General features: G+C 40.4%; 2 protein-coding genes across 2 annotated transcripts; both read right to left on the bottom strand.

Annotated features, from left to right (window-relative positions):
• Positions 1–1,634: 1,634 nt before the first annotated feature.
• Positions 1,635–6,085, bottom strand: nsmce2 (NSE2 (MMS21) homolog, SMC5-SMC6 complex SUMO ligase). Its single transcript, XM_005944532.2, has 6 exons — positions 5,666–6,085; positions 5,048–5,160; positions 4,157–4,310; positions 3,224–3,315; positions 2,661–2,767; positions 1,635–1,975 (listed from the first exon to the last, which is right to left on the bottom strand). Exons 1-6 carry the CDS (start codon positions 5,778–5,780, stop codon positions 1,864–1,866), a joined length of 693 nt encoding a protein of 230 aa, XP_005944594.1. The 5' UTR covers positions 5,781–6,085; the 3' UTR covers positions 1,635–1,863.
• Positions 6,086–6,123: 38 nt separating this feature from the next.
• washc5 (WASH complex subunit 5) lies at positions 6,124–18,905 on the bottom strand. Its single transcript, XM_005944531.3, has 29 exons — positions 18,789–18,905; positions 18,010–18,279; positions 17,033–17,178; positions 16,790–16,874; positions 16,480–16,580; positions 15,953–16,145; positions 15,689–15,841; positions 15,420–15,533; positions 14,759–14,930; positions 13,840–13,967; positions 13,375–13,504; positions 12,958–13,070; positions 12,331–12,497; positions 11,933–12,008; positions 11,016–11,126; positions 10,510–10,650; positions 9,895–9,975; positions 9,664–9,765; positions 9,319–9,498; positions 9,029–9,153; positions 8,721–8,883; positions 8,453–8,555; positions 8,300–8,379; positions 8,063–8,166; positions 7,760–7,889; positions 7,482–7,578; positions 7,082–7,235; positions 6,820–6,907; positions 6,124–6,543 (listed from the first exon to the last, which is right to left on the bottom strand). Exons 2-29 carry the CDS (start codon positions 18,193–18,195, stop codon positions 6,487–6,489), a joined length of 3,480 nt encoding a protein of 1,159 aa, XP_005944593.1. The 5' UTR covers positions 18,196–18,279; positions 18,789–18,905; the 3' UTR covers positions 6,124–6,486.
• Positions 18,906–24,519: the final 5,614 nt, after the last annotated feature.

Raw genomic sequence — 24,519 nt, 5'->3', positions numbered from 1 at the left:
GCTGCAAAACCAAGGTGACGCATTCATATTTTATTAACAGGTTTCTATTTAAATTCAGGTTGTGTCATTGTAGGAAAGCAAAAACTAACATTATGCAGTCACATCCAAATGAATTTTATAGAATTGGATGGGTTTTTTTTATGTGTTTACTCAGAGGACAAAAACAAAACACTGGATTTTGACATCTCACCTGCCAATCTTTTTTTGAGCTCAGTGAGGCTTGGATGTGGAAAAAGTGAAATGCACTTCATTGAGATCAAGTTTCCAAGTAACAGCACAGGAATCCTAATGAAGGAGCACCATTCAGGGAGGATTTACATAAACACGGGAGCCACACAATTGTTTAGGTTTTTCTTCTGCTCCCAGTAGTCTTCAGCAGCCTAATGCTGTACAGAAATTGTTTCACTTTAGAGAAGGTGGTGGGTGGGTCATGTGGGTAACCTTAGAGAATGTTGTTTTCTTGCCAAGCCTGTGTGTCAACAGCGCACAGAACCAGGCCACTCCTGGACTTGGCAAGGAAAACAAGAAACTTGTGTCAGAGGAGAATTTTAAAATGCGAGTCTCATTGGAGGCCCGTTGTTCTCTGCCCCGTCTTTCCAATCAGCTCAAGCGCTGCTCGGGCCAAGACTCGTGCGCCAAGAAGTGATAATATGTTCACTTCCTGCCAAAAGGTAAAAATCCTGCTTGGACAGGCCTTATATCCAGGCTTACAGTGTTTCAGCCATCCATTACACCTACTTCCTGGAGCTTTTTGAGGCCAGAGATGAATGTGAATTCCAGATCAAACAGGAACCAGAAATAAGAAAGCATCTGTGAGAAATTGTTCATTTTTCTCAGCACTGTGTGTCCATACGGTTATTGTGATTCCCGAGGATATTTACGCTTCTACATCCTCACAAAGGAAACGGCTCGATGGCTCCTTCCTGTGATGTGATGAACGCTTTAGTGTGTTCATGTGTGCACTTTGCTCAAAGTAAACTGCGTTCTGTGTGTGTGGGGGTGGTGGTGGTGGGAATTACCAGTGACTTCGCGTGTTGTGTAGTAAACAAGATTAGATTTGCAGAATGGCAATTCAAAATGAAGTAGAGTGGAGAAATGAATGAGTCAACACTAGCCAGTCATTTATTGCCAGTTAATAGCTTCACTGAAATGTTCTTAGTGCTGTTTGACGCACTCACTGTAGAGAGAGGGCAATTACAGATTTTTTTTTTTATTCCTGATGCAAGGCTATTAAAAGATTAGCTTCACCTAGTTTCATCTCAACGCAGCCTTTGTTTGTTTCTTCTTTTGAAACAAAGACCCTTCACAAGGAGCGAGAGCAGGCTTAATCACATAAGTGCATTCCCACCAATGTAAAAGAACTGTTTGTTTATGGCTCATTCACTGAGCCCATTTTTGAAGGATTTTATTTTAAGTAAAAGATCATCCTTTCTTGGATCTACAGTTGCCATGTTGGCCAGTAACCCTAGATGTAGGTGAAGCTGAGAAATTAGGAGATTCTCAAAACCCTGAAGCACCTTTATATATTTCTGCACTGACTTTAAGCAAACACTGCCCTCACGTGGCTCAGTAGATTTACTGCATCAGATAGACTCTTGAAGTAGCCACCACAGACTGTGAAAATACTAAACATGTAATTATCTTACTATTTATTTACACTCAATGAAAGTTCTCCAGATGAAATATTATAACATGTCATCCAGATTCAACGGAGCAGCAAAAATTACAAGGTACAAAAAAAGAATGGCATTTTATATAAAAGCGTAGATGGCAATATAAACATTCTAGATTCTCAGTGTACAAAATTGTTACCGGAAAATGTATTTCTTTAACTATTGATTATTTCCATAGAAATGTTCATTATTAAGTCCGGTTGTTCTGCCTCTTGTAGCTCTGGATCCTTCTCCTCAGCATCTGGTCAGGAATGAGGTCAGACTCTTTCACATCTGTATTTCCACAGCCCACCACAGGACAGCTACAGAGCAGAGACACAGAGAACCTTAACTTGCTTCAGACATTTAAACACACACAAACAGTTGCAGAACAGCTCAAAAAAAGCTTTCTGTGCATCAGTTTCATATTAGCTTTGCCCCGTTCATTGCTGAGTAACTGTTAAGTTGTTACACATCTGCCTAAACTTGCTTTATTATTTCCTGTGCCAGTGCTCGCAGTTTGATTCTGATTGCCTATCAGCAACCAGACTTCCATCTTTTGTGTTCTTATTATAATGTCTGCATTCTACACTGAGGAGTCCCCTGACGTTACACATGCTGTGATAAACTGGATGACTTGAACGGTGGGAACTTCGAGGCTGCTAAAGCAGTAAATGTGATGAAATGCCATTTACTGCAGGTACAACACCATTTCTTCAAGCATAAACCTAATCTCAACAAGGAAAACATACTGCTGCAGTGTGTGCAGTGACCACAGTCAGGACCCAAGACAATAGGCAAGTTTATTTTTCAGCAACACTGCTGCTGGGATTTTATCAGTGTTCCTGCAGGATCAGCCACATGTAATTTGACTCCAACATCAAAGCAGCATAATAAAGGCAATGTAAATTAAGGCAGCCTGCTGGTCCCACACCAGCCTGCAGTGTTATTTACTGCTAGAAAACCTGACTCCACTTTCTAACGGTCCTCAGAGATGCAGTGTCTTACCGGCATTTCTTTTGCTGGCTTTGTTTTGTTTTGATCAGGTTTATGATTGCTGCTTCATCATAGTGGTGGTTACACTTCTTGTTCTTTACCGGGTTCACCATTTCCACCTTGAACAGAGGCACAAAAGAATAAGTTTCAAGTTACCTGTGTTTTGTTGAAAAAGCAGTTTGAACAAGCAAGAGAGCGAGATCAGAATGATGCATTTTGCAGGAACATCATCTTACAGTCAGGATTTTGGTTTGGGTTTTTTTCTGCGTAGACACATTTTGGCACCCACCTAAGATGTTTTAGCCTGAGCCAAATGAAAAACACCAATATTGTAATAATCCTGGGACTGGTGTGAAATTTTGTCATAATTAGCCCCCAAATGTTTTGGATTGTGACCATGCAAACTCTAATGAGCTCAACCTTTAGTCCAAATTAATGTCTGTGCCTAAACTGAAGGAATACCCCGACACATAGATGGGCACAATGAAAACATAACACCTCTGAGGCAAAGACAGAGGCATGAAAACACACTGGATTAATCTACCTGTAATCTACAAATCTAATCAGTAATCTACCTGTGTGAGCGGGCAGGTAAAGTTGACTTGACTCTGTGTCACAGCGATGTCCTCATCGAGCTCCTCCATGCTCTCTGCTGACTCCTGGTTAGCTAAAAACAAACAATGCACATGCGGTTTGCTTCCATTTGTCCACGCAGAGTAAAAATGACTCAATTTGATGGCACATACCACCATCCACCAACATTTACTGCACACACAAAACTTTATACACAACACTCCCAAACAAACACAAAACAAACTCATCTTCTTTTTTTTAGTCTGCACATAAATTTCATATCTACAGTTGTTGTCCTGGCACATCTACAACTACTGAAGAACTCAAAGGCTAACTTGAGCCCAAAGTATTAGAAACTGCTCTCTATATGTGGCCTTTGTAAACTCCTCCATAGGATTATGCTATTCAACATATTTATATTTCAGCCTTTAAGCAAGCAGGAACATGAAGCAATACTAATTCAGTGAATAATAATGGGCTAAGCCCTCACAGAACACACTGCAATGATCACCTCGGCTCGCAAAGTTCATGCTTCAAAGTGGGTTATCACATTTGGCTCTTTTTTCAGACATTTTCATTTTAAGTCAGCTCGTGAAAATAACATACTTAGCATAATGTAGCCTATAATGTCTACAGAGACTCACAAAAGCATGGCACTATATGAGGCCGGCATAGCTGTAATTAGTAAGAGTTAAAAAGCAGAAAATAACAGCCACAGGGTGACAGCGAAACAATCATTCAACAGTAAACAAAGGAAGCTGCGTGTTTTAAAATAAAGCTAATTATCCTAAACAAGAAAGCCACATCCCAAGATCTCTCTGCTCAGCAAGAAGTCCTCAGATAGCACTGCTATTATCAAAGTCCATTAGAAGTCCTGAATGCACTGCGGTGAGTCTAATTCAAGTAAATCTCCTCCGTCTCTCCGCAGGCCTTACCTTGTTTGAAAGAGTTTTTGACACTTTCCTTGAAAGCCATTACTTTCTGGTGAGTGTGCAGGTCAGCGTCAGAGAGTTGGGCTATTCTCTCTGTGAACTGCTCCTTCACTTTGGCAGACAGGCTGAACATGGCCTCCGGCTGCTGCGTGGCAACCTACAATGATTGAAATTTGTTATATAATTTGCAATAATCTACATTTTGTATTTAATTCAGAAATGCTTCACAAATGCCCGAGGTTTGCGTCTTCTTCTGAACATAGTGTTAAGAGTTTTCCACGTCATCGGTTACGTCACCATGGTGACGTATGCTGCACTCTGCACAAGATTATGTTCAGCCATTCCTGACGATGTGATCTAACCTGCTGAGCTGTATGTTAGTAATGACAGAATCAGATGCAGCTGAACAATCTGTGTGTGTTGTGATCCCATGGGACACTTTCTGCTCTATTCCCCATTATCACTGAAAATATTCAAGTGCTGAAAAAAATGTTGCTAAACTGACTTTTATGTTGACTTCATTATTAGTCATAATGTTTATAACTGTGTCACATTTAAGAGCTCTAATGTGCAGCTCTGACTTTATGCAGAAAAAGCAGCATTAACAATGCACTGATTATTTAAAGACAATAATATTTCAGCATTCCACTTCTTGCCTTATTTCCTGCACAAGTGTTGCATTTTGCTGTTTGTTTGTTTTTTAATTCTTGTTAGCATTTCAACGACATGTTCCTCTTGAGTCAACTAGGCATCACCTGATGGGTCTACACTATGCAGCAGAACAGTCAAATGGTGCATCAAAACTTTCCCTACAATGAACAGGGTTTAAGCACACTGTTGTAATATCCATCATCTCAGTCGCCTAATGCAAGGAAACCTTCAGGCTGCTCTCACCTCAGCTGTAACTTGTTGCACCACATCAACAAAGTAGTTAATCTCCCTGTCCAGCTTGGCACACTCCAGAATCATGGCCTCCATCTCTTTGATGCCCGGGTTCATCTCGTCATCTTTAACATAAGTGCACACCAAAGAAGTAATCACTTAAGCAGTCACACCATAACACACACACGCACACAAACAACTATCAGATCTTTGGGAATCACCTTGTTTGTGCAAAAATCCTATGTAATGTCTGTCCAATTGTGTTATCTTTGGCATTCTTCATAGATTCAACTAAAAAAAAATTGTTACTAGCAGCCTGTCGCAAAAACACAGAGTGCCTAATTATACAACTTAAAATCAGGTCTTTGCTAAGTTATTTAATATATGTAGACATGACACTGGGTTCCTTGAGGTAGGTGCCTTCTTTTTTTTAATATTAAAGTGATGCAAGTCTTTTGCATAGTACTATAAATGTACGCTCCAAAATTAGTTATAAACCTTAAAAACAAATCTAAAGCACATAAAAACATTAATTATAGACGTGAAAATATATCTGGTAAGCGAATAATTAATGTAGAGATTACAGATGGAGGTGGTGAGCAGTACGATGAGAAAACCTTTAATATTTACCCTGAGCTTCCGCCAGGTCCATAGCCACGTCTGTCACAATGTCCATACCTGTCCCGATATCAGCCTGACAGGATTTTAGACTCGACAGAGTTCCGTGAACAGCGCTCAGAGACATTGTGAAAGCTACCTTTATTACTTTGGGACTACAAACCAGAGCTAAATTTAACGTGCTTTTAACGTTAACGTTAGCCTAGCTTGCTAACAGGTATCTAGTTCTGCCGGCAAAATGACTGACACCTACATGAACGTCAAGTACAATCTGTTTCAAAAACGCTTTTAGTATAAAAACAACAAGTGAAACGTAAATAAACTATAGAAACTGTGGATGCTATACAAACGCACACAAATCACCCGCTAAAACGGAGCCACAACAGAAGCTAACTTCTAACTTCCGGGTATGGTTTTTCAAGGTAAAAGCTTTAACAAAATATGTTTAAACGGAAGGAAACAAAACTGCCTTTTTAATAGAAAGAATCGTATTTATTAATCCATTTGATTTATAAATGGCACAGAATCTTAGTACATAAAGGTGTACATTTACAATCTGTAAGTGCAAGACACTGATAGTTAGCAGAATGAAATGTAAGTAAACAAATCAATAGGCCCCACATTTGACATATCACTGTAGAATAGGCACAGTGAATAATAATAAAATAGTATTAATACATGTGGTCACGCTTGCTGGAGCACTTAAACCTAACAAATCAGTTGTTAATTATTAGTAACACCTGTGCAGTCACTACATTGAGACAAAATGTCTGCAGTGAAAAAACATTCGGCAAAAAACCCGAATCTTTAAATGAAAATCTTCATCCATATCTTCACAGTATTGTTCTGAACTCATCAAAAATATAACTGGGCACATGAGCTTCCGCCACCTTAAAAACACAGAAAACACAAGGAAACACATGTTACTGTCACACAAATATAGTAGAGTACAGATGCAAAAAATAGTATTTTAAAATCTTTTCCCATAGCTGATGGTTATTAAATCTGGCTGTCCAATAATAATGCTCCTAAGCATATTGATGTTTCACCATTTCAGCTCTACTACTACCCCTGGGTACTGTCAACTTTGTCTACTCTTATCATTTACAACCTCTTAAAATATTTTCTAACACTAACACAAATAATATAGGGAAAGTTGCACCTACCTTACGTGACAGTTTTGTGTACTTCACGTAGTCTTCAAGGAACATCAGAGCTCCCACCACATCAGAAGGCATGTCAGGGATTTTCTGACTATAACAGGATCAAACGGAAGCTTTAATATGATTTCATGAGGCTATAACCAGATACATTTTATGTCCGGTAACACAATCCACAATCATCACCAAGGAAACCTACCACACAGAATATTTGATTTCGAATCTTATTTTAGAAATCTTTCTGAAGTTGTGAAGTCTGTTTTGCTACCTTGTGCACTGCTCCATGATTGAGCGGATGAATTGACCAATGAGAGCCAGGAACTGTTGTGTGTATCTGGAGTGGAACTGCTTGAGCAGGGTGAGCAAGCCGAGCACCAGTGGAGGCCAGTCGACCGGGTCTGTTGCTTTCCTGCAGGTCATTCCTGCCATAACACAAAACATCAAATTACAACCACATTCAGAGACATTCAGGGACTGTGCGTTAGCAGAAAAATGTGGGGAAAAACAAATCCATAAGATTTAATGCCGCTTTCTGAAAAATAATAAAGTCTGCTGCAACTGAACTAAGTGAAGAGGCGGCAGGGTACCCATTGTACTCAAAACTGTATAACCTGATCTCTTATCAACTTCAAACAGGTTACAGTGAACTAATGGGGGGGGGAAATCACCTTGGTTTTTGTTGTACTGAAGTTTAGGCAGCTGAGCAATAATAAAGAGGAAGTTGATGATGGGGAAGTACGGGAGGCGCTTTGTAGTGATGTAGATCTGTGTGAAGCATAAGTAGAACAAAAAGAGTCTGAACACGAACATCTGCTAATGTATAGCCAAAGAAAGCAAAAAACAGCTTGCATTTTGTGGTCGTCATTGAAAAGACTCATTTCGATTCAGGTGAAATCAGAACAAGGCTAACTGATTATGTGGGAAGAGATGCCCCTTCTGTTCAAACCTTGTTGAGAGGATTGTGAATGCCAGCAGCCTCCAGGTAGGCAGTGATATCGTACAAAAGAGTGTTGTCCTCTTTAGGATAAGGCAGGGATGGGTCCTGGTAATGGGCCTCAATGTCTGCCAGCAGAGACCTGGCAAGAACATAATCAGAGTCAGCATAAAAGAACAGTGTGAGACTAAAACAGACATGATGCAATTAGCAGGAGCATCCATCATGAAAGTCATTAACACAGAGTAGCACTTGGGGGGTAAGTAAAGAAAACATAAAAACAATTCAGTGCCATTATGGTAAGAATATACAGACTTGTTGAGGTTTTCCAGTGCAGCCGCCAAGTGTTTGGAGTCAAACTTGCAGGAGTAGTTAAGCTCATTAGCGATCTGCTGTCTGAGAATCTGCATCTGACCAACCTTCAATAAACACATGCATTCAAAATTATTTTAATCTCTTCATCAGAAAATTGTGACAATAAAGACCAAAAAAAGGGATTTTCTTTTTTTACTTTTATTTTCTATTCACTAACGTGGGAACATGGAGCAGTACCTTCATGATGGCTTCCAGATATGTACCCCAGATCTTCTGGGATTTGGCCACAGCACTGCTGTAGACTTTGCTGGCATTAGCTACAGCAACAAAAACAATAATTAGATCTGTACAAGAAAAGGCAGGTTATAGATTCTCTAAGTGAATACCTACCCACAATGCCTTGGACTGGGCTGACGGCACCTTGCAATGTTCTGAAGACCTCCACCACAGCTTTGTCCTTCAGGATGGTCTTCTGAAGTATTGTCAGGAAGTTCTGATGAGACAAACACACACATTACTACAATCTAGGAGCCATACTAAATGCACTAAAGATACTACCAACATTGACATGATTTCAGGGTTTGATCTTTGCTGACCTGAATGGCATCTTTTTTGGGGGGGAGTGGGGGGATACTGAGGTAAATATTGGGGTAAATACCTGAAGTTCCCTGACAATCATGAAGCAGAGCAGGCGGTCCAGTCCATTAAGGCCAAATGTACCAAGGGTGTTCTGGATCTCAGAGAACAATCTGTTGTTAGTCACCTCCTGGTGGCTCTTCAGGTCATACCAGGTATTCATCTGGTCAATATAACACGTCACCCTATAGAAAGAATCAGTTTATTCCACCATCAATAAACTGCATAACCAAAGATTTTTTCTCCTCCATCCTCAGATATAAACTCAGTTATTCTGCTAATTTCGCTAACTCTTATTTCACTTCCACTGTTATGTCTGTGGAGACATACTTGGGATCAGTGATTCGGAGGATTTCTCTGCAGAGACGACCGATGAAAGTGGCAGACTCGTCCACAGAGGGAAACTTGGGAATAGGAATGTGGGTGGACTGGTGCACGCTCTGCCAGTCCTGGATCTGAAGAGAAGCAAGAAACAAGCCAATCAGCCAACTGCTATTACTGAGAAACAGCCAAACAACTAGAACGCGCCCCTGACTGATAGATAAGAAAATCTATCAGTCAGGGACAAACTGCTCTCAGTGCACTACTCAGGGAAAAGGAGAAAGCGTGTGAAGTTCGACCTTGGTTCTGAGAAAACTGTTGCACTCCTGTTCCACATTATAGTTGACGATGCGGGACACTTCCTCCTGCCAGATTTTAAGGCCATAAATGCTGACGTAGTCCTGGATGTATTCAAACGACCTGTAGAAGCCATCCATGGTGGCGCCCATCTCCTTTAACTTGGGCATCAGTTCACTGGGCTGAAAGAGTTCAGTATTTTTTCTCTATTATTTTATTTCACTGCTGTTAATCCTTCAATATCATTGGGAAACTTAACATGGAAACTGGTCAACATAGAGCAAATATATCACAAACTTTATTTGATGATTAATAATCCATAACATACAACAGGTGTAGCATCTCACCTTTGCCTTTGGATTGAATATTAAGCCTTTGTGCAGTGCATAAGCCACCCTCTTCACCAGCTCCTTCCTGATGCCATCCTCCAGAAGCTGCTTAGGATCCACCTTAAACATCACAGTGTGTTAATAAAGCAAACCTGTGCTGCACCAAATCCCTCAGCAGGATTGTATTAATCTTCTGAAAGACAGAAATCTTTGTTCTTAAAGTTCAGAAACCTTAATCACTGCATTTACCTTGATGATCCCAACGAGAGTAGTCTTCATCATTAAAATGCCCTCAGTGAAAATAGATATGTCATGAGTTAGTTTTGCCACCTGCAAAGACACAGAGCAGAACGATGTTTAGGCATGCAAAAATATAATATATATGAATAATATTGATATCAATCATTGATATAAAAGCCAATGTTTTGTTTGATTTTCAGTCTAAAGAACAAAAAAAGTCTCACTCTACAATGATCTTATTTTAATTTCAAGGCACTGGACTGCAATTCCAAATATGACTGAAAAAAAATTAAAAAGTAACTTCAGTACTTCACACTCTAATTAATCCAATTCAGCTAAGTCTGCTGGCACAATCTGTTTCCATATCACGCTTCCTTTTCCAATTTGTATTTCACATCAAAAGCTGTGAGCAGATTGAAAAATGTTAGCATGATTGCCTCCGACTCCCATACAGCTGATGAGGCGAGATCAAAACAGAACAAAATGAGCTCTCTTATCTATTTTTTTATTATTTTATTTTATACAACATCTGAAGATATTTTTTCCCCCTTTCTTTACGTCAGTGACATTCTGATCAACACTCAAGGGGAAGGAGACAGTTTCATACACATCAGTTTGTCTCACTTCATAGCGAGCCGTCAGTTGGGCGTAGTCCTTTAGCTTGTCCTTATCCAGCCGTGTGGGCACCTCCATAATGTCGTGGATCTGAAGCTTGATTATTTTGGCCAGCGAAGTGAACATGCTCTCTGGGATAATTTGCAGCACCTGGAAGCAAGAAGATTTAAAAAAAGGACTGTTTATTGTATATCCATTAGATCAAGGATCTCGAGTACAGCCAGAAGGAAAAAATCTTCCAAGCATAAAGTTATAGCTAAGAAGTTACCACAACGTCAAGGTACAGATGCACTAAGCACTTCTTTTTGGGTACATTTGCCAAACAGATGGTTTTTCAAAAATTCATCATTCGTGCAGCTGCTACAGCACTGATACTGACAAACAGTTTGCAGCATGCAGAGCTCATTTGTTAAAATAACGAGACTACACGCTAGGAGAATATTAGACCAAAACATTTCAAAGCAAAAGCTTTTGTAAGAGGAAAGAGAAGCAGAAAAAATGACATCATACACTACCTTTCTCACATAGGACACCAACTCTCCAGAGTAGAACTGAGAAACACTCAGCAGGTCAGCACTGTTGGCCTGGTTGATACGCAGCAATGGAAGATCCAATGCAGACGCCAGCTGGTCACACACACACATACAGAAAAAATGATTTTTAAATCACAGGTAACATTTCTCCATATCGAGATGATGGTCCACGTGAGCAGACTGCAAAAAAGTGACACGAATTTGCAAATTTTTTGGATGCATACTTGTGTAATGTTTACGTTTTAGCGGAAAATTTGTCCTTAAAAAATACACAGAACAAAAAATGAAGTTGACATAAATCATAAGGAAGTTCCTGATGTTTCTAAACAAGAAAAGGAAGAAACTGAGATTTTGAGGCAAAAAAGTATTAATTTTTAAATTTGTATATTCAGCACCGTTGCATGTTTAGAGCAACATCACACTCATTGACAAATGCAGTGGCTAGATTAGTCACATTTGTTTATTTGGATCTAAAAAATCTGAAAAGTTCAGCTTGATTCGAAAAAATGAATGTTGCAAATTCGTTCAGCAAAGTTACGTGATCGGTGTAAACAGCTGCATTAAGAATAGGCGAGTCCAAAAACGACTGTGTATATGCTGGACGTGTAAATTTGTTCATGAAATGCTACCACAGTGAATCTGCAATACTCATACATTTCGCAAGACATTTATCTGTGATGCATGAAGATATTGGTGCAACTGAAGGGGGAAAGTAGCTCTAATATGCTAAATAATGAGTGCTACTACAGTGAGTCAAGAAGCAGTGAATCTGAAAAGTCAAACTGTTTGACAATAACACTGTTTAGCACCGAGTCGACAGTCATATTGCAAGAGGAAGCAGTGGGATGTATTGTAATCGGCATATTTTGTCCCACTTCTAGACATAAATAGACCCTCACCTTCAGAAATGTAGCTCTCAGTTTGGTAACCATGGATGGGTTGACTCTGATGCTCTCCTGCATAATGGATGTAAAGCTGTAAAATAAAGCACAAGTCAGGAAAAAAAGACGAATTCATCAACACAGACAAACCAAAAACACAAGTGAAATAAATCAAAGCCAAAACACTTGCAGTGTTCTGTGGTGGTTTTGTGATGGTTTGCAGTATAGAAAGGTAAGCAGAATGAGTTGCTGCTGTGTTTTGCAAACCAAGTGAAGAGCACAGTGACTGTGCTCCACTAAGATTCACTAACCTGATGACAAAATTAAGAGATACTGTGTCTATATATGACACTAGTTAAACTAACTACTTTACACTGGCCTTATTTTGTTTATTAAGTAAACAAAGAAGTAAATACCTGTCAATAATCTGCCACGCATAGGACAGATCTCCAACTATTTGCATGGTAATAAGGACTTCTTCTTTGATATTGATTGTGCGGATCATCTGGTGCAGGAACTTCCTGGTGTCAGCCAAGAACTGACAAACTTGCAGGTTGGACTCCAGCTGGTGGAACTCCTGGACCTGAAGTCCAAAAGGAGAAGGTTTTATAGGCACAGCCTGACAGCTTTCCTTTCAATATTTTTTAAAATAGTAATAATAATTTTGTATTGGTATTGATTACATTTCTTGCAATTATCAGCAGCTTTATATAAACATGTTCCAAGCTTTGCTGCCAAATTCTATTAGTTCCAGTTCAGTATTTTTAATATATGTTGGCAGGACAGAGCAGAAAATGATGCCACTGTGCCAACACAATATTCCTATTACATAATCCTCTGTCTTTCTATTTACATGCATTTAATAGCAGTAAAAAAAAATCATCTCTTAATTTTTCCGCCATTCTGAAACATTGTACTTGGATTTGCTTGTTTTCTATGCATGAAGTTAAGGCAATCAAAACATAGTATTAGCACCATTGTTACCTTACACTGTGCTAATCCAAAAATGTAAAGCCATGCTGAAATATAATTATCATGCTCACCTCTACAAGAGCCTGTATAAGCTGGACCGTCTTCCTCCCAGCAGCCGTGGAGTCCTCATAGTTCAAAGACTCAATCTGCTTTGAGATTTCCCTGAACCAGGCCTGTAAGTTCTCTGCCAAGGACAGTAAAAGTGTGTCATTGAAGCAGATACAAAATGTTACCAAAGTATTTCACAAGCGGCAGTTACGCTCGAGGTAAGTATGACAGATGTAAATTTAATCCGCCGCTCCCTGCGTGTGTACCTTTAATGCATTTTTTCCATCTTGTTTCCCTGCCTCAACATTTTCCTCTGAACGCCTTCAAGCTTAAAATCTTTTAAGATTTCATGTCCCAACATTGAAATAATCCAAGCTGCATGCCCGAGGCTCCCATAGTCAGAACTACTTCACCTTATCCATTCTCACAGTGTAACTCACCATTTTTCTCCACCCTGGTAAGAGGTTTGACACCAGAGAAGACTTCAGCCAGCTCAGTCATTCTCTCTGATCCCTCCTTCTTGTAGCTCTCCCATTTGATCTGCTTCTCTGACAGCATCTGCTTGAACATCTGGAAGAGGAATAGCGCAGATGCTAAGCTGATGAGGGAGGATTAGTCAGATGAGATGCGTAATTAGAACATTACATTTGTGTCCCCTCCAAATGACACACAGGCTAGCCATATGCTACCTGACAGTAGGCTAACAGGCAACCAGGCGGACACACCTAACGAGGACTACAGCTGGACAGATCACTTTGAAATTATAAAGGAACTCATTTTCCATTTTTACTCTTTAAAAAAGAGAAAAGATCACTTTAAAGAAATGCTACACTTTTGTCTTTAACATTTTTCACTTTTTTCCCTGTGATCACTTATATTATGTAACACTGATGAAAGACTCTCACCTCTTTAAGTGTGAACTCAAACTGAGCTGTGTCGAGCAGCAGCTGGAAAAGGATCTTAGGTTTGTACTTGGAGTCATTAAGTACTTGGTCTTTGATCTGACGAAGCCGCTTGTTGTTTGGGTCATAGGCTATGAGACAGAGGATGACTGATCACAAATCAATACACTATTTTCACCAACATCACCCTTATAAATGTTTGGACTTCATTGGACATTTACTCTACGAACAGTGTCATTTCAATACAGGTAAATTAAAATTAAGGATCAGATTTCAGAGTTCATTTCAGACTCATCCTTGACTTTACACATTTACAGTCATGTGTAAAATCGTTTTCAGAATACCCTTACTGCTCCCATAGGAGCGAAGTGGCAGCCAGGTGCTGCTAAATCAAATGCACTTGATTAACTCATCATTAGCAAGTGTCAGCACCTCTATAAAAGCTGACGTTTTGGCAATTTTCGGGTCTGGAGCATTCAGGTGTGTGCTAAGAGAATACCACAATCTTCCCAGAAGTGGAAGATTGTGGTATTCCCAGCATCACCCTACAGGTCAGACTGTGGAATGCTCAGAGGAAGTTAAAAATAACTAAACGGTTAGTTTGGCGTGTGTATTTTCAGAATAAATGAAAAGGAAAAGAATCAAGGTGCTGCGATGGCCAGTGAAGATCCAGACCTTGACCTGATTGAAATGCTGTAGCATTTAAAAGAGATATGCTCTGAACTGAAGCAACACTGTAAAGAAGAGTGGGCCAAAAAGTCCTCCACAGTGTCATACAGAAAAATGACTTCAAGTTGTTGATGTTAAAAGTTTTTTTTACAAGCTGAATTATGGGGTTTACTTTGTTTTTCACAGGACTGTAAATGCAACACAAGTGCTTACACCAATGTAAATGAGGAAAAAAGAAACCGCAGTATCTCACCTGACTCTGCAGAGTGCAACATCAGCCAGCGAATAGCAACATTGCAGTCTCTCAGACAGTTGAGCAGTTTTGGGATGTTGTCCAAGATAATTTCCTCCCTGAGGAAACCTTCCTTTAGCAGCTGCTGCACCTGAGGCCTCAGGCTTTCCATGCTGGCTGCATACCGAGTAGCCTACACGTACAGTGAAAAAAAAACATGGCTCTTGTATACAGTGCACCATCTTTCATTCGGGGTAGTCAATTATTCATACATTCACTCCCACTAGTGGTCATTAGTAAGAATGGCCTGGTCTGCAGGTGAAAGACTAAATGTGGATTATTCAGTTAGCTCCTCCTGCCGTGTGTGTGTGTGTGTGTGTGTGTGTGTGTGTGTGTGTGTGTGTGTGTGAGAGAGAGAGAGAGAGAGAGAGAGAGAGAGAGAGGACTTTTTAATGACTCTTACAGCGTACAGCTCTACAGGCATCCCCATATTTTAAATGAGCTTTCCGGGAAAAGTTTATGAATGGCTTCCTGAAATTTGTTTCTGTTTACATTGTGTGCTGTTACAAATTCTGTGCACGCTGTCATCACTACCCGCACAGAACAAATAAGCACACTGCAGGACTGTAAATGAAAGAATCGGAGGTCTCTCTGACATTGAAGCTAATGTATTTTTTAATACCTGCTCTTTGATGTTAGCAGAGTCCAGGGTGTAGTTGAGCGCAGTCTTGGCAGCTTTGTATGGTTCCCAGGCTTCCACCAGGTTCACTGTGATCCCCATGTAAATACTGATAACCTGCAGAGAGACTACACTTCAGAAAAATATGCTCAACATTTAAAAAAAACTGAGCCAAAACATGGCACACATTTAAAAATAAATGACATAACATTTTATAAAGATGTTTATATTCAGATCTACTGCAAATGGAAAAGACTTAACAAGTGCCTCACCCAATTATCAGGAAAGTATTTGTCCACTATCTCCCGCATCTTTGCCTGCTGGGTGTGCAGTATGGAGGGGCTGAAGAAGAGGCAGACGTAGAGCATGGCCGCCTGGTTAGCCAGTGCTGTGCTGCGATGTTCTGGTAGAGGATACGCAGAAACCTGGAGGAGAGGAGGAAAACGTCTTAAAAATTTGTAATGAGGGAAACATTGTGGGACAAGATCTGTTATTTAGTTTAACCACAAAGAGATTTTGGACCAAATGTTTCTCACTTGGTTGTAGATGTCGTCCGAGCGCAGCCTCCCAATGACCATGCTAGTAAAAGTGGCACTGATGGGAACTCTCTGGAAGTAGCTCTCCGGGTAGTTGGCTGGTCGTTTGGCTCCAGGCTGGCTGGAGTAGCCGGTGCTACGCAGGAGCTTACAGATGTCATCCAGGTTGGAGTCGCCCGAGGAACGGGCAGCACTGAAGAAAAAAACGTGTTTTTCCAAATAGAAGAATGGATTGTTGGTGCCAGTATAACCCCCAAAAAAGTAATAATATAAAGAAGAAGAATTATTAATAGCCGTGAAATACAACTGGAATGTTATTTATGGGTAAACAGCATCCCTCTGTGTGTAGTGTACACTTTTGTGTCAGCTTGAACTGACACAGGAGTTAACCTTTTGGTGAGTCAAGTAAGTGACTCACCCTCACTGGAAGCAAGCTCACTGGCTAACAGGTGATTGGAGTGCACTGAGCAAGTGAGTCACAAAGAGAGTGTCATGTGGATGTGTGGGGATGTGAGTCACAAGCGCACCTGTATCTATAATAGGAAACAAGCATCCTCTCTCTGACTTCTCCTTCAATTTTTTGGTCAATAACCAGCAGCATGACTCCATACAGGTAGAGAGCTTCACACTGGGAGAAGAGAAAACATGACCAATCAGTTCCTGGAGTGCTGTTTCGTTTCGTTTTGATGTGTTGTTTTGAGGGTTAAGCATGCACATTCATCTGACACGGGCGACTAATTCTCAGGAACAGATATTTAAAGATGTAAGCCTGCATGTAATGCAGACTTGTTTTGTAATGTTACAAAATTAAAATGAATTTGCATTTGTGTTACTTACTAGGAGCTGTTTCCCATCCTCATTTAGAAGCACAGTCTCCAAGGTCTGCTGAATATAAACACCCTCATGTAGGTCATCCAAATATCTTAAGAGAGGGAAAAAATAGCTCATCGACATCTTTTAAAACAGGGCTATTTAGCATGTGGTTAAACAGAAAACAGTGTTCCTCACGGTCAAGCACTGTGGTTTTAGTTTTTATTTGATTAAGACATAATTAATTCCAATAATTCCATCTCATTATACCTGTTAAGATCCACTATGTATTTGTGGACGCTCTCAAAAGCCAGATAGAACCTTGACAGAATCTCGATGTTGTTCTCTCTAAACTCTTCATCCAAGTCCTGAAGCTCCGGTTTGGCTTCCAGCTTTCCTTCATAATACTCAGGACCCTGAACAGGAAGCAACATTGTGTGACAATGCAAAGCAAATCCAAACGATGCCGAAAGACAGCTGAAACTAAAGCAATAATACTGCTTTTATTATCTTTTGCTTTTTAGGAAGACTTACAGCTAAATGTCAAAACCATTAGGGTGTATGTATTTATCCCAGTCACATCAATTGAATATTTCATTGTGCTGACTACTGCAAAACTGAGTATCCTTTGTGTGTGTAGTTTCCTCAAATAGAGACTTGGATAAGCTCTTGCAGCTTTCTCAGTACAAGCACGGTAAACTTTACACCACAGAGTAATTGGAGATCATTTATGTGAATTTCAGGAGCAGAACTACATCTCATACACTCCCCTTAATAAAAATAAAGTAATTCAAAATGTAAAGCCAAAGTAAAATCAAAATAAGTAAAAAAGTAAAGTCAAATACATGGCTAAATATAAAGTTTTACATACAAAGTTGACAATGTTCACAAACAGTCAATGTGTCCCCCTCGGGACACATGGCATATATCCATACAATCTCTGGAGTCACTGCAGCCACTACTGTGTGCTACCTACCGGCAACCCTGTGAAACTCCCCTCTTTCTACCAGTACATGTTTTGTTAGCGGTGAACAGCTGCAGAATTAAAATACACTTTACAATCAGATTATCCTTTTTCATACATTTTTTGATCATGCCTGGCCCAAGAGCTAATGCCAATCCGCTCTGAGGCTTTCCCTAATTCATGTTTACTCCACCTACCGCCTACTATAAATCCTGCCAAATCTCAATGAGGAAGTGGTCCCAGCTAATGAAAGGATCTTTTGAATTCCTGATGTAGTTCATACCTTGAAGTAGCTAAAGTCACAGATAATGTCTCCGTATTTCTGCTGGTCACTTTTGTCCTTGAGTCTAAAAACTGCGGGGATGAAGTCAGAGAGGCGTAGGAGCTCAGCAATGATGGCATTTCCTCTGGAAACTATCCTGAGGATAGCCTGGCCGCACAGGTTGTTGTCTGCCAGGAAGTCCACCATAATGGATACAGGAGGACGAGGAAGACGAGGAGGAGGAGGAAGATAGTGTAATAAGTTTTATTGCAGCAAATACTGTAGCTACACCTGAGAGACAAAGGAAAAGTGAAAAAAGTCAACTTAAAACAGCACGCAGGCTCTCTGAGGCCTTTCTGAAGCTGCAGGACATTTGTCGCACAGACAACAGAAAGAGCTTATTACAATCTATTGGCATCATTATTACAACAATTGACTGCGACGAGGAGATGTTATTATCATTCATAAGCATCATTTTCTCACATTTCAATCTTGACGTGTCTGCGTTTGTAAAACCTAAAAACCATAAGGTTTTCCAATGTTCCTGTTTCTTAGAGACAGACCAAAAACAGAACCGAAGTTAGTATATGATTGTAACCTGTAACTATAAGTTATCACTGAGCTAACGTTAGCATGTAGCCTACCTGCTAACTATTTTCATTAAATCTTACGCTGAAGATGACACACGAGCGCGTGCACAGGTCCAAACACCACGTGAGTGATGACCCTTTTACATTTTGACGTCTGAGTCGAGAGTGTACCGTTTAAAAACCCCAACACTGCTGGAGAAAGGTACTTACCTCCTTGCAGCTCCTCTTCCCTATTTACTTCCTCATGACCAGCCACATGACTTTGCTGCTGGGTGTGTTTGATTCTGTTCACCCACTGCCCCGGAGTCGAGCGGGAACAACTTTGTCAAACGCTTTGACCTCCACTACATAGTAATAGGCTGATGTATTATTGCTTGTTTTATTATCGAAACATACCATGGCATAAACGTTCCTGAATGTAATAAGAAGGGCAGCTAAGATTAACTGAAGCAGGTGTTCTGGGAATCCATCCTACCTGACAAACCATCCTACCCGTTGTTTCTGCGTATGCGCACAACACGAATTTAAGTGGCGAACCGTACTACCTTTGTGAATGTGACCTACAAGCATATTTTAACAGCTAAAATTAAGTGGCAAATCATCCTACCTTTGTTAATAAGCTCTGGAAACATACTTTGACGGGTAAAATGAAGTGCCAAACCATGCTACCTTTGTGAATGTGACCTACAAGCATACTTTAACGGGTAAAATGAAGTGGCAAACCGTCCTGGCTTTATGAATATGAGCTACAAGCATACTGTGATGGGCAAACATAAGTGGCAAACCGTCATACCTAGTTAAATTTGTGGTGGAATTACTCTGTGACAGCAGAAATGTGCATAAACTACTTACGGTAGGACGTTTTGCCAAAGGAGGATGGTTTGTTAGAACACCTGTACTTTGAAGTCAAATCAGGCAGATCCCTTATGTTTGCATATTTCCGCTAGGTGGCGACAGAGGTCCACTAAACCCTCAGTTTGTCTGTCTCGCTGCTGCTGCACCACACACTCAGGACCAGACTGTGTGCAGGTTTCTTGCTCCACAGGGATAGGATCTAAACTGAAATTAAATCCACAGGGAAGAAATTCAAAATATGGTTTGCAGTCGACAAATATCACCCCCCCCAAAAAAAGTGTTTTCTTGCAGGCATCTGAAACAGACCTTTCTCTAACTACTGTTGCATGAAAATATATTTGCCTGAAGCATTATTTTCGCATGTTCCCAACTTGGATTAAAAAATAAATACATTTTTTAAAAATAAAAAAAAGTTTCTATGACCAGCACATGGCCACCATGGATGAATTAGTACAAGCCTTCATTTTTCCTTCAAAACTCTGATTGAATTGGAGCTCTATTGCCGATAAGTCTAAAACGCTGGCAGGCCCTTCCCTCAAAGCAGTGTGAGCCAGAGGTTAATAGCATTCAGATGGTGAGAGCTGTTTGTTTGACCTGCCACCTCTCTGTGTGACGAGAACAAGGTTTCATCTCAATCACGAGCCATTTGATGTCTTTGTGTGCCACAGCAGACTGTACAGCGTGTCGCCCCCCCCAATAATTAAATTCCAACGCAGTGCAAGGGCTGTCAGTCTTTTCCTGCAAAATTGCTTTATCATCTTAACCTCATCTTATCTCTGAGATACAAAAGACTCTCTGTCTCAGGCTGTTTTTACAGATTGTCCTTAATGGTTTTAAGTTTCATCATTAGTGCAGAGTAGTGACTGACAAGGAAATGGGACACAGGGTGTAACATATGGCAAAAGAGAGCTATGCCTAATGTGCTCCCTTTCTCGCCCAGCCACTGGAGTAGCATTATTCCAAAGCGTTTTACACAGAGAAACCCTGACAGAGACCGATGCAATTTAGATTCACTGCTTGCCTCTTCATTGACCCAGCTGTCCACATGCTACACGCTGTGTCCCTGCAGCCGATGGATTCATTACCTGTTTACCATCACACCAAGGTCACATTCTCAGTAGCACCTGGGTCAGCTATATGGGTTTCCCGGGAAGCATCATGAAAGGTTTTCACTAATGAGGTCTCTTATTACACACCTTCTTCATTAACCTTCAGGGGCCTTGAGGCTTTCCTGTGCTTGTTATCTTGATTGGTCTTTCTGGGATCTCACTGAAGAACTGCTTTAATTCTAAAAATATTAGACAAATGTGTACAGAGGGGGAAAAAGGCTGCAATTTTATCCCAGGGAGTAATATTACACATATTGAATATTCATTTAAACATCGACAGGAGAATGACTAAATAGCCCTCATTTCTAGGCCCATTAAGAGCATTGACAGATCTCGCTCTCTCTCCCCTGAGCAGTCAGTGACCATCGACAGTAAGGTTAAGTAATTCTTCTCTGTAAATAAAGCCACTCAATTGGCTGACAGTGACCTGCTTCATGTGTTAACTAACTTGCCGAATTTCAAATTTCGAATATTTTTCAGAAACAGCGACTCTGAGATTTATAAACTGGAGGTTTTATTATCAGTATTCAGCAGCTATAGGAGGGTAATGTCTGGTCTGGGTGCACTAACACAAGGACGTGCATGGGTGTGAGCATGTGTGTGACTTGATGCATTAGTCCACACACACATACACACACATGCATGTGTCCCCCTCAGGCTCCATGTGCCCTTTATTAACAGCAAGTTGACTCTATTCAGCTTGACTAGTGATTAAACCTTTTCATGGCTGGAACTTTCACACCGCTGTGAACTGTGCGAGGTGATTAAAGCTGCTCAATTTGTAGTCCAGTCCCACTGCTATTCTTCTTCATTGATCTTGTTTCAGGCCCTTGAAGTGAGAGCTGCATGCAGCAGGCTTCTCTTATTGGACTTAGACAGGATGCATACTGTGCCTCACTCTTTCGATCCATCATGTATGAAAACTAATTAGGGTTCAAATTAGCTGCCATATATGGTTGGCATTTAGTAACATTTATGGGATTAACTTTGTTGTTGTTTCTTTTGATACTGTAAAGACTGATACCAGATGACTGATGAGAGCAAAAACGAGTTGACTCATTGAAGTTTTCCCATGAAGATACATCAGACTCAAGACCGGACTCCAGTAGGATTGGTTCTGAAGAGCATACTGATCAAAATAAAAAAGAAGAAGAAAAGGATCTTTGCGCTGATATGCCAGTGGGTTTTTACATATTTTATAGCCCCTGTTGAAATTTTGGCTCACATGATTGACACTTACTCAACCAGCTTCAATTTTCCCTAAGTGCACGCAAGTGGAGACACAAATACAACACAGACACACACTGCAGAAAGGCACAAAACTGCCAGGACAAGGGTTATTACATCACTAACTCTAGATGCCAAAACACTTCCCACATGGAGTTACGAGGCTAACAAGTGGTTTCAAGTCAAATAGCAAAGGCTGATTGTAGTAATGCTCTAATATCAGATTCGATCAAGCAGCAGATGTCTTTTTATTGCAAGTCATTACTGCTGTCATACTTATTAGCATATAAATGGTTTCTGGGCCTATGGAGACCGAAAAGTTATTGCATGTGTAATTGAACCTGATCTCTGCTCTGTGATTGAGATGTCCCAACACACACACTCTGCCGTGCACATTGAGCACATTGTGCTTTTTTTGTTCTTCTCATTTAAATGCGGTTTTAGGTTGTGATTTTTCCTTTAAATACAAACAGAAGAGAAGGAAACAGAGGGGGATGTTTGATGGTAATCGTCTATTGCAGTCATTATAATCAAGTTTATTTCTAACACAGCCACAGGAATAACAGTTTGTTGATAGTGATTCACAAATATCCCTGCTCCTTTTAAGTTTAATCTTTAAATGTAAGACAGTACTGTCCAAACATTTTGAGCTATGTCACATTTCTTGTCATTTTGCCAGGAGAATAAAAAAAATTGATGCAGGAATATGTGAAATAGGTAACACAGAGGTTGTGCAATTGTTAAAAGTAAAAAAATAGCATTTGGTATGGCTAGCTTTGTCCTTCAGCTATCACAATGTCCATACTGACCAATATCAGCCTGACATGATTTTAGGCTCAACAGAGAACGATTGCTTAAGACTACTTTAAACTTAAAACCAAAGAAGAAAGTCTATAGAAGAAATAATATATTTTTAAAATGAGGGGTAAGTCAAGACTTTTGCAAACTATTATTCAACTAATAAATACTTCCACAAAACTAATTGATGCAAATTTAAAAAAAAAAAAAAGAAGAAGAAGAATATCCCGAATCCCTTTCTATCCAATCATTCTTCTCCACTCTTGTTGATTAGCAAGAAGCGACAGAACACTGATCCTTTAACAGGTCATGGTTTTTCGCTCTGAATGATCTGGGTCATGACGGGGTGAAAACACTTTGAAGTTGCCTCTCAAATTTATGTGACAGGTCCTTGTGACTGTAGCACATCACAGACATGAATGCTGGGAACAGGTGCAGACTTTTAAAGGCAGAGCTCACCTGCAGCCGTGGCCTCTTTATGCTAACCTTCTTGTAATGAGATTCAATAAAATCACAAGGTACTGATTATGATTCTGGGGATATTTTTGTGACCACGCACAGCATTGCAATGTTAATTTGTTGGTGTGTTACCACTTTGGTCAGTTCCATGATACCTCCAGAGTTATTGAATGGCTTACAATCCAGTACTGCAGACAATCATTGTTCCTGGTGGATGCTTCCTATTGATTTTGTGGACCCACCTTTCCTTTAATAATATAAGCAAGTGGTGGTGGTGACATTTGTTATTTTCCCAAAATATTGAACTTTTCCTTTCACAAAAGCTATTTTATACACTATTAAACTGTTAAAGACTATTAAACTAATCCAATAATACAACCTGTTCCCACTAGAGAAAAAGGTGGCAGATGTACAAAAAAGAGCCCTCTACTTTAATCCTTGTCTGCGCATGTAAGACATAGAAACGTCTCCCATGAACCCTTCATTTCACTCTCTGTCTTGATAGGCTCAGGTGCGATTCATGCCTTTCAGTGTCAACACAGATGTATGAGGCTCCTCACCAAGGCTGTCAGTCTGACTCGGGAGTGGAAATTAAATTATCACATCCAAGGCTGTGCACTTAAACTGCACATGAAAGAGGAACGGACGCATGCACGCCGCATTTACACAACCACACATAAGCATGCATGTGTGTAGCCTAGCACACCGAATGGCTCTGACAGATTTTCGAAGGGAGTGGAATTTTGATAACAAAACTGCAGTTGTGTTGCGGTGATTAACAAACAGCAAATTAATGACCTCAAAATGTACTCAGAAGGAAGTAATAAATCTCCATTTGGCTGCTGGCTGGCTGAGTCACGGCCTGGCTGGGAAAACTATGCTGACCTGGGTGCATCCAAATTAGATATTGGCATGGTTGCGTGTATAACACAGTGGGAGTGCTGCTCTGGCTCCGTCACCCTGCTGCTCTAAATCTGGCCAGTGCTCAGTTCAGCAAACACAATGCAACAGCAGGGAGACAGCATCTCCACATTCTCATTAAGCTGCGGATTATAGTTAGACAAAAGCAAAACCTCATTGTTTTTTTATGCTTTTTCCCCTTTTTCTCCCTTGCTGGAGTCCAATTGCCTGTATATTCTGCTGATTTGTATTTACTCTGTCTTATACACAAGGCACAGCTGATGATCTTAGCAGCAACAGCAGAGGAACATCTATGTGTTCACATCAGTCATCGGCACCACCCCCTCTTGGAAATCAGTAAAAAGGGGATGAAAGACAGGAGGGATGGAAGGAATGCAGCAGGAGGAAGGGATAATGAAGAGAGGGGGGAGGCAGGAGTGGGTTGAGTGGGACAGAAAGACAAGAGACAAAGAGGAAGGGAGGAGGTGGCCTTTGTATCACTCCGTGTCTTTGATCAGTGGTCCATGGGGAACCGAGGCAGTGCAGATAGCTGGTCCACAGCTCCTGAGGAACGCAGCTTCACATTCCTCCTT

Source organism: Haplochromis burtoni, unplaced genomic scaffold (assembly GCF_018398535.1).
Source record: "Haplochromis burtoni strain Fernald_Lab_line unplaced genomic scaffold, NCSU_Asbu1 Contig_391, whole genome shotgun sequence".
Taxonomy (NCBI): Eukaryota; Metazoa; Chordata; class Actinopteri; order Cichliformes; family Cichlidae; genus Haplochromis; species Haplochromis burtoni.
The sequence above is the reverse complement of the archived record's forward strand: the minus strand, read 5'-3'. Positions and strand labels throughout refer to the sequence as shown.